This window comes from Cornus florida, unplaced genomic scaffold (assembly GCF_030987335.1).
Source record: "Cornus florida cultivar Cherokee Brave unplaced genomic scaffold, ASM3098733v1 CherokeeBrave_3.0.0_Hap2_Chr03, whole genome shotgun sequence".
NCBI classification, from domain to species: Eukaryota; Viridiplantae; Streptophyta; class Magnoliopsida; order Cornales; family Cornaceae; genus Cornus; species Cornus florida.
The window spans coordinates 36,491,256-36,506,815 of NW_026775573.1; the positions used below are offsets into that span (position 1 = coordinate 36,491,256).

General features: G+C 35.7%; 1 protein-coding gene and 1 pseudogene across 1 annotated transcript in view; both read left to right on the forward strand.

Moving 5' to 3' along the window:
* The first annotated feature begins 4,460 nt into the window (after positions 1-4,460).
* Positions 4,461-15,560, forward strand: part of LOC132301447 (uncharacterized) — a 57,959-nt gene continuing 46,859 nt past the window's right edge. Inside the window, exon 1 of the mRNA XM_059798696.1 lies at positions 4,461-4,550. Coding sequence (XP_059654679.1) covers positions 4,461-4,550 — 90 coding nt within the window. The remainder of the gene's footprint in view (positions 4,551-15,560) is intronic.
* On the forward strand, positions 7,714-7,811 carry LOC132302081 (small nucleolar RNA R71; annotated as a pseudogene).

Consider the following 15,560-nt stretch of genomic DNA (forward strand, 5'->3'; position numbering starts at 1 on the left):
TGGGATATTTTAGGATAAAGATAAAAGTGGTAGGTGGGGATAAGATCAAGGAAGTTCGATCGATCTGAGAAAAGTTAGATCGATCGAAGATAGTGAATTCTTTTGGATAAGGACAAAGGTTTGGATCTATCTTGAAATGGCTAAATCGATCAATGTGAGATCGATCGAAAATATTTCTGATCGATCGAAGTTTGCAGATTTCCACCACTTTGCTTCATTCTTCCATTCAGCTTGAGATTGCATCTTTTATGCTCTAATTTGGCTGAATTAGCTTATTCTGGGGATAAGTGCCTGAAAAGGGTGATAACATAAAATTAGTCTAAAATGGGAAAGTAATATAGATAAAGGTCCTAGAATACCTAAGCTTAAGGGGTTTAAATGCGCACTTTTCAGCGCTCATCACACCCCAAACTTAAATATTGCTAATTCCTAGCAATGAACTACAAAGTAAAGGAATGAAATGAACACCTATACAAATATGAACTAGAAAGAAATAAATGGATAACGCCACTTTCGTAGGGAACATGATTGCATTTAGTGCATGCAACAAACCTTTTAAATCCCTAGGTTACCCCTAGTGGATGAATGAAGTCTCTTAAGGGTTTCTAGAAATGATACTCACAAACAATAAACTCATTCTCACAAAAGAGGTACCAATATTGCATACAAGCATTGGGAGAAAACTATCTCAAGTATGCAATTTTTCAACAATTTTCAAACAATCTCCCAAAATCTCAACATTAAATAAGCAAGTATGGTCCTCCACACATCAAGAAAATGATCTTGCAAATTAAAATAACTCTAGAATCCTTTTTGAATGGACCGACATCAAATATGTTGCTATTTAGGCCAATTAAAGAAATGATCACATCCTTATCCTCAAACTAGTACACAAATCTAGTACTGATCATCAAGACAAAGAGTGGATCTTTTATTAAAGTTTTATTCATCTAGGTGCGCTTATTCTTTTTACTCGATTTTTTTTTTTATTTTTTTTATTTTTTTTATTTTTTTTAACTACCCTAAGGATCAAAGATGGAAGCATGGTGCAATGTGTTGATCTATTAAGCTTTCTAGCTATTCATGAGGTCGAGCGTTAGGTTAATGGCTCCCAAACCAGACGGCTTTAGGGGCATTAGGTGTTCAAACACCCCTAAGGACTTACAAGTTCAAATCAACTAGGCTACAAATCAAAACAACCTCCCTCTAATCATTTCCCACTTCTCACCTTTTGGGAGAATCATCACTTTTTATTGCTTTTGCAACTTTTTTTTTTCTTTTTTTTTGTAAGTTCAATTATTAACCTAGAGTTTGGGTCCTCCACCTTTCGGCGTGAGAAATTTAGTGCTTGATGAGGCTAGAATTCCGACTACTCAATGATAAGGGTTTGTTATCCACATTTATCAAGAATAAAAGCTTTCAATGCACTACTAGCCCAATTGGGATATAACCAATTCAATAATCAACAAAGCATGTACCCCACAAATGAATGCTAGTGTGCGCCTGTGCTAGTGTAGAATCCTAGAGTGAATCTCAAAACAATCACAAAATTAGGATGATGTGAACCACAAGTGCAAGCAAGATATCAATCTTTCAAAAAATTTACTTCTAAATGGCATCCACAAGGCATACAAGGAGTATTGGACTCTCAAGTCAAGCAATTTTTAAATTTTAAGCAATATAGTCCTCAAAAGATCAAAATCACAACTAGTTATGGACCAATTATAGAAAATCCCTCAAATACATAAGTCATACTTAAAATTTTGAATTGAAAGCAAACACTGCAATTAACACCCATTACCCCCAAACTTAAATGTCACAGTGTCCTCAATGTGCAAAGGGAATAAAAGGAAAGAGTATACCAGTGCAACTAAGGCAAAGAATGGCCGGGACACAAATATCCAAAGTGGGTGGTATAACCCCCCAAACTTGGAATTGACTGCAGTCCTGAAAAGATGGCACTTAGATAAAACTCTTCAAATAACAAAGAGATAATAACAGTGCACAGTGGACATGGAAGTGTAAATGGGATAGTAAATGAAGTAAAAAGAGAGGAATAGGGTGGTCCTAAAAAAATTTGGGCACTCTCACTGAAGTCACGGGGATGTACCTGATAAATGGAGTCAATCACAGATAAATGTATCAATATAAAATCTAGACATCCAAAAATATCATGCATAGAAAATAAGAAATAATATACAGCACATCACAGTATCATGGCCAACAGACTGGCCGCAAAAATATCATAACAGTAATGTATCATAGATATATAAAATGATGAGAGTAAAGAGATAGAGAGATTAGGTAGAGGAGGTCGGGCGAGCGGGGCGTGATCCCCGGATATCTCTGGATAAATCCTACAGTGCAGCCATGGCGTCTGAGCAGAGAGATGCCACATCAGTGCTGAGAGAGGCCGCATCTAACCGAAAAGAGACAACTGCGTCCTCCAAGGTCTGTATACGCTCTCCTAGGCTAGGTGTCAGAACTGGAGCGTCAGGGATAACTGTATCTTGAACTGGAGGTATATCCTGACCCTGCTCCTAAGAGTGTAATGGCGACCCTACCGGAGAGTGATGTGGGGACTCTACTGGAGGCTCTCACTCTAAATCAATATCTATATGCACGTCCGCAGCCGCCAGTGGGTCTGCTGGATCATGCTCTGCTGTTGCTGCCTCCTCCTCTGCAGCCTCCTCAGCTGCTAAGATAGCCTCCTACTCTAAGCTCCTAATAAAAGCATTATAGCTCTTATTCCAATCCTTCTTGCTATAGTGGTAAGCCCCTGACTCAGTATGTTCCTCCGGGTGAAAGGGATAGTGCTGGTCCCGAAGGATCTGTGTAATAAGATGTCCAAAGGGGAGGAAAGTGGCCCACTTAGGCTTGGCCTTGCTAATGAAGCTTGCATAAAATCTGATCATGACACTCCAGATAAGTTCCGGAATAGAGAACCAATGCCTGGTATAGAAGACATAAAGAGCAGCTAGAAAGTTTGAACGCCGCTGGATCTTATGGCCCGCCATAAATACGTTCCGGAAGATAATCGAATCAAATAACCAAAGATCATCAGGCAGATAAGTCCGAGTGGCGAATGTCTCACCACCGCTATAGTGGCCGGTTAGAGCAACGGCCATGTCTGCATCAGATGGCTGCCTGAGAACAAGATGCTAAAGGCCGGGAGGGCAGATATGCGGGCATCGTAATGATATGGCCAGTGTCTCAACAGTGATGCTGATGGGGTGGCCATCGATAGTGGTCCGTAGCTCCGATAGGTTACTCGAGGCCAGCCGAAGGTTCTGGAAGAACACTTAGACGAGCCTCGGGTAAACTGGATAAGTAACTAGGGCAAAAATAGCTGATATGCCCCACCGATCAATGTTATCAAATGCCACCCGGGTCAGAACTGACCGGGAAAAGAAGGCAATGTCGAATACCGACTCGTGCGCCACTTAAAGGTGCCTATATCTCCTGCGAGGCCTGTCTCTGATCTGGCTTGGCGATGCTGGTAGTGGTGAAGAAGGTGGTGCATGCTCAGCCTCATCTAAAGAAGATGATACAGAAGCCGAAGACTGTGGTCTGGTGTCGGCTAATGAGGACTGAGCTGTAGCTGGCTCTTGAGCTGGGTCCTGAACATGAGAAGGTCCCATCTACTCCTCTGGGTCCTCTACACGCTGTCGAACTTGGCGTACATACTGCCAGTTGGCGACAATCTTTACCCTAGCCATGGCGTACAAAAAGAAAAGAAACACTTGCAACTAGAGTTAGTAACAGATAATAAAGAATTAAAGCACATTATATAGAAACATGTATGTTAAATAAGATAGACAACTCAGAATGAGTACATGAATCTATGCAAGTGATGACACAGCCAAATAAATAGTGACTAAGTGAAACATGCTAAAACAGTATAAGTATGGAATGCATCCAATGTGGAAAACACAGGCATTGGGCATAAATAAGATAGCATAGAACACAAAAGATGGTGTGTGAGGTGTATATGCAAATCTGTGATGTTCGATCGATCAGGAAAATATAAGATCGATCTAAGTTGGATCGATCAAGACTAATTGAGATCAATCTTTCTCTGATCGATTAGAGAAAAATTCGATCGATCAAACTGCTGTGAGAAATTTGAAAAGTCACAAATCTGTGACGTGGATGACACGGGGGGCACCCAAGCAAGCTTGTGGGTCCCTCTCACACATTAACAACTCAACAATGGTCACTTATATAGGCACGTGAACCCCAAAATCGAATTCGGAATCAAAATATATAGATATATATATATATATCTATATACACATGCTCAAAGCTTCAAAAAAGGAAAGAAATTAATATTGAAGCTTAGATCTAACATGGAAACATGGGTATCACTCAAGATTAAAGCTCGAAATCCAAAAATAAAACTTAAACTTACCAAATCGGGTGGAGAAAAGTGAAGGTCGAGAGAGAAGGAAGATTGGGAAATGAGGGAGAGAGTTTGGAAGCTCGATGAAGATCGCCGGAGGTTCGCCGGAGATGGGAGAGACGATGAACAGCGAAAGGAAGAAGTTGGGGTCTGAGATCGATCTTTGAATCGATCCAAATGACCCTTAGCTTCTATTTTTAAAAACTGTCTCCGACACGTTCGATCGATCACTAAGAAATAGGATCGATCGAACAAAGATCGATCTGAAAGAGATAAGATCGATTGAATCCCACAAAACAACACAGTATTTTTGAAATTTTTTGAGATTTTGAAAATTGAAATTAAAATTATTTTTGAATTTCGAGAAATAAAGTAAAAGAAAATAAAATGCAATAAAATAAAAGAAAAATATTTTTTGAATTTTGAAAATTTTAGAATAAAATAAAAGTAAAAATTAAAATTAAAATTAAAATCTTTTTGGAATTTTTGAAAATAAAGTAAAATAAAATAACATTAAAAATATATTTTTTTTGTATTTTTGAAAATATATTTTTGATTTTGAATTTTTTTTTATTATTATTTTTTTAAAACAATTTTGAAATTTAAAAATCAAAATGTAGTCAAAGTCAAAGTCAACAAAGGACACAGATCGATCAATCTAAGATCGATCTGAAAGCGACTTCGATCGATCAAACAAGTCAAAACCAACAGACAAGTTCGAACGATGCATAGAGAGCTGATTTTCTTGGGTTCAAAATTTTTTCTAAGTGTTGGAACTGAAGATCGATCCAAGAGGAAATTGGATCGATCTTGAAATTTCAGATCAATTGAAAAATAACTTCGCATAATACATAGAGAGATGATTTATGCAGGAAATCTCCGCACGATAGAACAGAGAGCTGATTGGATGCAGGAATGGAGGTTCGATTGATCAAACATCTTTTGAGATCGATCGAACAGGCACAAAATGCCTATTTTGAAATTAAAAGTGCATGTAACCTCAATCACAGTTCCTAGCCATGTGTATGAATCTAAAATTTATCTAGACGACGCAAGAAATGAAAGGTAAAATAGAAATGAGGGAGGAATAGGGTTGTAAACCCTACGAATTGCACTAGTCTTTAACGTCTCTAGCAAGACGTTGGGCTCTTTTATCCCAGGTCAAATATCTTATTATGCATCCCCTCCTTGACGGGGTGAATAGATTTTTGAATCCCACCCAACAAATGGTTCTTTAAAGAACTTGTTGGATTTGGATCAAAAGGAATTGGCGGTCTTTCATCAAGGCAACTCTTGGGCTTCCATGCCCTTTCAACACAAGGTTTCGAAACAACATTTCTTAAATTCAAGTTTGAAGATAGACTTTTGAAAATTCCACTTCCAAGCAAGGACTCAACTTTATCACATTCATTGTCGAGACACTTTTCCACAACACACACTTCTTCATGATTATCCATTGAATTCGGGGTTGGATTAAAAATGTTCAACTTCACTTTCATATACCCAAATGAGATTTTCATTATCCCTATCCTACAATTTATGTTGGCATTCGCGGTTGCCAAGAAAGGACGGCCAAGGATAATGGGAATTTGATTCTTGGGATTTGGGACTGGTTCCGTGTCAGTGACAGCGAAATCAACGGGGAAGAAGAACTTATCAATCTTAATCAAAACATCCTTAATGATACCCCGGGGCTTTTTGATTGATCGGTCGGCAAGTTGCAAACTACCGACGTCGGTTTTAAGTCTCCTAAGCCCAATTTAACATATATCGAGTATGGAAGAAGATTAACACTTGCTCTTAAGTTTAGAAGAGCCCGATTAATGACATGGTCACCAATGATGCAAGATGTAGTAGGTGAACCGGGGTCCTTAAACTTTAGGAGAGTGTTATGTTGCAAAATGGAGCTTACTTGCTCGGTCAAGACCACTTTCCTTGGTGTTTGGCTCTTGTTCTTCTTCTTTTGGGTGCAAAGATCTTTTAAGAACTTGGCATAAGATGGAATTTGCTTAATTGCATTCAAAATTGGAAGATTAATCTTCACTTGCCTAAACACTTCAATAATTTTATTGGTCATTGTCTTTTGCTTATCAATAGAAATGGACCCTTTCAAGGCATCCGGAAATGGAGCCTTTAGCTCAAAAACTTTCTTTGAAGCATTTTTAACATAAGACTATTTCACATCATTTTTCAAATCATTGTTCAATTCATCTTTCAAATCATTTTTCATAACTTTCTCAATAAGATGATCATGCACATGCAATGAAGGAGGAATAAAATGTGAAATGGGATGGGTGTCAACTTTTGGTTGCACCGGCTCACTCTCTTCGTTGGAAATACCTACTTGATTATCAATAACCTTTTCACTTTTCAAAGTTGTCACCGCATTGACGTGTTCAATTGTGTGACCTTCCGATGAGGAATGAGTCTCCACAACACGTTGTTGCTTTGGTGGTGTAGTCAAAGGCATCTTCCCTTTCTCTCTAGCATTTAAAGTACTAGCTATTTGCCCGACTTGAGTTTCTAGCTTAGCAATGGATTGAGAATGAGAATGAAGCAATTGAGCGTTCGCCTCTAGAGTGCCTAGAGTGGTCAACACTTTCTCCTCAAAAGCGGGACTCCTAGAATTTCCTTGAGAATAAGATGATTGATTAGGAAAATGAGAATTTGAAAATTGATTACCATATGATTGAAATGATGATCTAAAACCTTGGGAAGTTTAGCCTTGCATTGGAGGCGGAACATACTTGCCTTGAAAACCACCTTAGGGAGGGTTTAAGTCTTCCCCTTGGCTTTTACAAGAGAAGTTTGGATGGTTTCTCCAACTCGAATTGTAATGAGTACCATAGGGATTATTCCCTTGGTTAACAAATGTAGCATTGACTTGTTCATGGTTTTCACTTGGCATATGTCCATGGGGACAATTGGAAGTAGAATGTAAAACACTAGAACAAGTCATGCATGATTCATTAGAGTTACGATGAGAATGGTTAGGGGAGGAAGACATTTGATTCGCCGAAGTTTGGTTGATCAAAAATTGATTAAACCTTTGAGATAAGGATTTCATTTCGGCGGCTATGTCATTGGAATTGTCAACTTGATATAAGCCAACATTCTTCCTTCCACCTAGATTTCTACCATTTTTAGAAGATAGAGATCTATGCATTGAATTCTCACTTATGCTTTCATACAATTGCCAAACGTTATTTTCATGCTTGTCAAGATAAGAACCACCCATAGATGCATCAACCATACCCTTGTGATTATCCGGTAAACTTTTAAAGAAATATTAAACTAGTTGCTACTTAGGTATGTCATGATGTGGGCACTTCCTAAGCAAATCATCAAACCTTTCCCATGCCTCATGAAACATTTCCCCATCCCTTTAAGAAAATTCACGAATGGAAGTCCTTTTAGCATTGGTCTTTGATACCGGATAGTACTTTTTCAAGAATTCTTATTGCATTTTTGCCCAAGAAGTTATCGAAATAGGTATAAAATTGTTGAACCAATATTTTGCTTTGTCTTTAAGGGTAAAAGGAAAAAGTTTGAGTCTTAAAACTTCTTCTAGCATGTCCGTGTATTTCACGGTGGAACACACTTCAAGAAACTCATCCAAATGCTTGTAAGGTTCTTCACATGGAAATCCATGATAGTTACGAAGCATTTGAATGGTTTGTGGTTTAATCTCATAGTAATGTGCTCTAAATGGAGGCAATTGAATGCATGTAGGTGCATTGTATTCATTAGGCACATAATGGTCTCTTAAAGGAAGAGGGGGATTCACAATTGGTGGTGCTACATAAACACCTTGATTAACTTGAACCATGGGAGGATGTGGAGTAAAAATTGGCCGAAGTATTTCTAATGAAATTTGGCCTTGTTGTTGTGGTAGGATGAATGGTTTAGGCATGCCTAATTGTACTTGGATGTTGTCATGATGCACATTAGGGTGGAGGATGCCTTGTTGGTCTATGTGACCAAGGTCCTCCACATGGTCGTCATGTTGCTCCTCCATTGATGAAATGGAGTGATGAGAACTACCTCTTCCCCTTGGATTACGAATAACCGATTCAAGATGCAAATTAGGAAGGACAAGAGTAGGATTTAATGACCTATGACCATGCATACACTATCAAAAAAAATAACAAGTAAATAGCAATCACTTCGCCCCCACAACAAATCAATCAACAAACATTCTCCACATACATTGGTCCCATACTCCCATGTTTGAACAATTATGCAAAGAAAAAATAAATTGCCTATACGCGGGCTCACGATTTATCTAAGAATTTAAAAATTTGCCACCACGCGGGCCAACGATTTAACTAGAGATTGAGTTAGAAACATTTCACAAGGGTCCTTAAGCACTTCAATTTAACTTTGAATTTCCAAGCCTTGCTATGCTTTGCAAATTTTTAGATTTTAGCCCTTTTATGCTTAGCTTAACTCCTTACTTTTCAATTCTCCTTTGCTTGACTTTTTTTACTCCTTACTTTTCAATTCTCCTTCGCTTGACTTTGCCAAATAAGAATAAACACAATAAGTAACAAAAATAAAGTAAAGTAAAAACACGATCAAAAGAGTACTAATTCCTATTTGTTTCCAAAGAAATACGGCATTGCCAATTCAATCCCTGGCAACAGTGCCAAAAACTTGGTGGTGGGTCCTCGCAACACTCCAAATTTATGCAAATAGTGTGGCCAAGTTTTAAATTTATAAAATGCCACTACTGACTCTAACTACTAAATATAGCTAGGGTGAGTAGGGATCGTCCCGAGGGATTGTGGGCGTATTTGCAATGGAAACAATATATAGGGTTAGTAGATCGATTGATCAAAAGGTTGTTTGATTAGTTGATTAAACTACAATGTAAATGAATGTAATACTAAGCAATTAAAGTAAATAAAAGGGTAGAGAACAAGAGAGAGAGTTCTTGGGATCTAGATGTTACAACTAAATATCACCATTCTAGACATTCAATGTGTAATAAATAAAGGGTAAACATGTGTTGCAATACAAAGAGGTGTGATTAATTGAATCAACAAACATAGATTGACTCATTAAGCATACATTGTCTAGACAACCTAGTGAATAGCATAATATATCAAACTAAGCCATTAATCCTTCTTTTAAGTTCACAATCAACACACTAACAAGTTAGAGAATAAAAATACTTGGATTCATAAATATGGAACATCAAACAACAAGCATGGATTGTCCTCCCATCTAAGAAACTAAGGCAACTACACTGTAACTAAGCTAGGAACATAAAAATTAAACTAATTAAGCTAAGTAAGAGGCACAATGCATCAAGAAATGAGCATGAACCATCAAATAAATCACAAGAGTATTCTATTAAGCACTATGCCTTAACAATCTCTAGATTCATAGTATCAATACACATAGACATGTATCAACATCACAAAACCAAGAGATAAATACATGAACATCTATTCTAACATACATAGACATATGGATATAATGAAATGATCAATAGGAAATATTAAACCACACAAATCATTGTATAATTAAGATTCATATATAAATCAAGTGTCAAGACAACATTACAACAAAAATCCCTTCAAAATACAAAGCATTAAGGTTTAGAAGATATGCTTAGGGCTAGCTCTAGCCCCAAGAACATGTTTAGCCACTCATTAATGTAGTCATCCAACCCTCAAGGGCTATCTTCATGGTAAAAATGCTCTTTTCCTTGGTTGGAAACCCTAGATGAATGGAAGAACTCCCAAGAAAGTATATGTCTCTCTAAGCTCTAACTTCCTCTCCAAGATAGATGATGATATGATATGAAGATCAATGAATGTTGATGAATTATATTCTATGCTCTTAAATGGCTCCAAATCCTTATATAGGAGGCTCAAGGGTCACACCCATTGGTCTGGACTCATGCACTAAGGTCCCTTCAATGATTGCACCATGAGCAAACTTTTAATGAGCTGGACTCTGTTTTAATTCGGACTTGAGGAGGTTCGATTGATAGAGTTCAAATGAGATTGATCGAACTTTGGTGAGTTCGATCCAATATTGGTGAGATTGATCCATCCTTGGCGGCGCCTTTTAGAATAAAGACAAATCTGAGATATTTTTGGGATATTTTTGGATAAAGACAAAAGTGGTAGGTGGGGATAAGATCAAAGAAGTTCGATCGATCTAAGAAAAGTTGGATCGATTGAAGATGGTGAATTCTTTTGGATAAGGACAAAGGCTTGGATCCATCTTGAAATGGCTTGATCGATCAATGTGAGATCGATCGAAAATATTCCTGATCAATCAAAATTTGCAGATTTTCACCACTTTGCTTCATTCTTCTATTTAGCTTGAGATTTGCATCTTTTATGCTCTAATTTGGCTGAATTAGCTCTAATTTGACTGAATTATCTTATTTTTGGGATAAGTGCCTAAAAAGGGAAATAACATGAAATTTGTCTAAAACGGGAAAGTAAGATAAATAAAGGTCCTAGAATACCTAAACTTAAGGGGTTTAAATGCACACTTTTCAGTGCTCATCAATTCTCATGGTTGCTTATAGCTTGGAATAAGATTGTGGCATGACATTAAATTAGACATTGATATGTTCATTGACATATATTAAATTGGGAGCATTTGAATAAATATTAAAACTTTTATTTAATTATTTTCTTGAATGAAAATTTAATTCATATGATTGTAACTAGCATGGAATCAACATGTAATGTGATATTAAATTAAGTCCTAGCATACTCTTTAACATATGTGAATTTGAGAGTATTCGGAGACGTTTTAAAATCTAGTAATAATTAATTAATTACATTAATTAATTTTATTCCAAGTGTACTATTCACTTCATTGGATTTCCGACTTAATATTGTTGATGAGCATGCCATATACTTTCATATATATTAAATCGAGAATATTTGATTAGGTTTTGAAACCTTTCATTTAATTATTTTCTTGTATTAAGGTTTAATACTCATGGTCGTATCTTGCATGGAATTCACTTGTGTTATATTATTAAATTAAGTCTTGACATGTTTAATAACATATTTTAAATTGAGGGCATTTGGATGAGTTTCAAAATCTAGAGATTTTAATTAAGTGAATTAATTAAAAATCTATTCAATGGTTCCATGGACTTGATTAAGTTTCTAACTTAATATTCTTGATTACCTTGACAAGTTCTTTCATGTGTATCAAATAGAGAATAATCGAATAAGTTTTGAGACTTATATTTAATTATTTCCTTTGTATGGAATTTAATTCACATGATTGTATCTTGTATGGAATGAACTTAATATTAAATTAGTCCTTGAGATGACCTTTAACATATCTTGTTCGTAGAAAATTTAGAGTTGTCTTGTAGTCTTAAGAATTTAATCCTTTGAGTTGATTAAATTCCCTTTTATGCTCCCACCGAGTTAATTATGCTTTGATATTAAATTCTTACAAAATTTATAAATTAGAACTTGCTATATGATCACATGATAGTATTCTATGAGTTAAAGTTATGATTTGACTTGTTAGCATACACATTTACTTATATGACATTTAATATGCCATCGTAGCTTGAATGCCTAGGGCATACCTTATGTGACCTCTATGAATTATTGTGCATAGTACTTGGCTAAGTGCATTGAATATATATATTATATCTTAATTTTCACAACTTGTTGATTTTGGAACTTGGGATATCAACCAAGAATTGACATAGCTAGGACATGGTTCTAGTATGGGAGATAGAGAGCTCCCTACAATGAGTATGATTTTAATCCGGCAGATATCCGAGTATCCATATTGTTTGATTTCTTTCTTAAGTTTTAAGTGTCCATTCCTTGAAGACTTAAGAATCTTTTTGTGTCATTGATTTCATCCTTAAGTTTCAAGTGTCCATTCCTTGAAGACTTAAGAAAATTTTCGTGTCAATGATTTCATCCTTAAGTTTCAAGTGCCCATTCCTTGAAGAGTTAAGAATCTTTTCGTGTCATTGATTTCATCCTTAAGTTTCAAGTGTCCATTCCTTGAAGACTTAAGAACATTTTCATGTCTTTGATTTCATCCTTAAGTTTCAAGTGTCCATTCCTTGAAGACTTAAAAATCTTTTCATGCTATTGATTTCATCCTTAAGTTTCAAGTGTCCATTCCTTGAAGACTTAATAACAATTTCGTGTCATTGATTTCATCCTTCAAATTTCAAGTGTTACATTCCTTGATGATTTAGAACATTTTCGTGTTATATGGATTGATCCTACATAAGTATCTTGACTTAGATTCTCGGTGGCATGAACCATTTCGGTTATTAACGCATTCTAGGTTACAATTTGACAATTTTGGATAGCTATGTTCTATTGCGTTACACTCTATGTTCTTATATTTTTTACTTGCATAAATATTGTGGTTTTTATTAGAAATGCTTTAAAGTAATTTAGGGTGATCCTTGAGTCTCATTCTTGATATAGATGTTAGGTGGCATGACCCCTAATACTTGTTTCACCTAAAGGTGATAATATTGTAAAATGTTAGGTCTATGCATGCTCATTCCCTACGAGTACTACATGATACTCACCCCTCGTTGAATGTGACCTGTTTTAGGCAACAAGACTTGGTTTGGGATGCACATAATTCTTTGGATGACTTGTAGACTTAAAGTTTCTATTTCATGCAAATGTTAACATGAAATGCTTTTCTTGTAGCTTTATATGTCAAAACTTGTATCTTTGATTCTATATATGTAACGTGTACGTAAGTCAACCTTTTACAATGTATTTTATATGTATGAGATGAGGCCGGAGGCCAATGACTATTATTTTGTATCCTATGTAACTTTTGACTTCATGAATTATTATGGAAATATTGAAAAATGAGAAGTCATTGATTCACCATGTTTGCATTAGGTGTGAAAATTCCATTTTTATTCTCTCATAGGGTCTCATTAATTATGTATGAAGTGTGGCCAAGGGCCAAACAGTAATTTGAAATCATTGGTTAATTTTGGTTTTCAAATTTCCCTTTTCTAGTTCATTTTAGTCATTTTTGGCTGTCGGGGGGTCGTATTTTGCATCGGCCATTTTCGGGAAATGCAGACCATTCCCGCGCACCCAAAATCATTGTTTACGTTTATGTGCATGATCGTTGTTAAGCTTAGAGTCATATTGTACAAAGTGAGTACTCTATGGATTTATTTTGACACTTTTCTGCACAATCTGGTTTAAGGGCATTTTGGAAATTTTTTTTAAAAAATAAATTCCAGTCTTGACATGGTCACTTAGAAAATGTGATTTTAAAGGGGGTTTTTTCTTCATGTTTTTTCAGAAAATATCGTCTTGGTCCCAGAAATCCCGCTTAAAGTTCATTTTTTTGGTTTATGCCATTTTTTTTAAAACTTGATATTTTAGTACTTAGTACTATTCATTGACTTTTTTTTGAAAATGTGTCGACCGAGAGGAGTAGGGTTATTATTTAGCCTATAAATATATAACTATAGGTTTGTAAAATGGGGCTAGAAATATCACGTAATATTTTATATAGAGAGAGAGAAAGAAGGAAGAAGAAGGAAGAGAAAGAGGAAGAAGGAGGTTAGGGTTTTCATAAAATCCCTAAAGGCAAGTTCTTGTTCTACTCTTCTCCCTTTGATCTGTGAACTATTTATCTCTAGTATAATTTTGAGTTATTTAAAGAACAATTAAAACTGAAATTTATAATTTAATTGATCTAGAACATAGGTTTTATAAATTATGTTCATAGTTATTCTTGTTATTTGAATTGATAAATTCATGAGTTAGATTTGATTTCTTTGTGGATTTCTACATGTTATAATGATGCAATTTCATGCTTATGTGTTGATGGGACTTAGAAACATGCCTTAGAACCCTTAAACAGTGAAGAACGGATTTACAATAGGATTTTTGTTGCTCGATCCACTGTTACAGTGCTCGAGCCTTGGATAAAAAGCTTGAGCCATGGACAAAAAACTTGAGCCTTAAAAGAAAAGCTCAAGCCATAGGTGAAAAGCATGAGCCTTGGATGCAAAGCTCGAGCTATTGATAGAAAGCTCGAGCCACGGATAAAAAACTCAAGTTATTAGGATAAAAGCTCGAGCCTTACCTAGGAGTTTTCATAAATATCGTGTAAATTGTCCTTAATTGATTTTGAGGGGTCCCAAACATTAAATAGGGACTAGGTATGAGTTTAAATAAATTTTAAATAGACATGATCATAACGATGCAAGCTATTTTATTGTTTTAAAGAATGAATGGATTTAATCTTTTTAATTTGTTTTAGCAATTGAGATTAAATGTCCAGTATGAATTGTATTTGGAGAATGCTTACTTGACTGTGAAATAAAATATCAACATGTTTAAGATTCAGTTTGTGTGGGATATATGATGTAGGAAGCTTAAAGAAATTATAAGTCATTCCTATTTTGTGATAGCATGATATTCTGTTATTATGTTAATTTCTGGATTATTTGATGCATTACTTTATTCGTTACATCAATTATTGGATTGTCTGGATGTAGTGCACCAGTATGGGATGATCGCATTCTAGGGACAGATTAACTTATCAGTTAAGTCATACTTAATTTTGTATCAGGGAATGGATTAAATAAAATGTTAAGTCCTACTTATATTCGTGTCAGGTCAAGTGAACAAGTTGGATGATACATCATGGTTTACTTTATATTGGATAAGATGGATGTTATATATATAGGTATGTGCCATGATATGAGCTTGAGTCTCAGGATCAGTAGTTATGGTGCATATATTACTAGGGATGTGTAGCTAGATATAGTGTAGTTGTGTGTCCTGGTAGGTCTAGGTACTCATGCCCATTATATGTGCCTTTTGTAAGTTGCCTACTATTCAGGTTGAGGCAACCCTATAGTCTAGTGAGGTTCTTTTTGTGTGTATATGTATTTATGGACTATGTAGTTGTTGCATGGTTTATTTATAGATGTGTAGTTTCTATGGTCTCTGTTTGGGTTGTCATAGAAAGAACTTGTTCGTGGGCCTGATCCACTATTATTTTTTCAGGTGTTCGTTAGTTTCAGACATAGAGCTTGTTCCTACTGAACAGAGACAGTTCACATCATTCTTTCGATTTTACGCATGATTCTCTTTATGTTTTAGTTTTGGATTACATTTCATTTCAGTTATTTCAG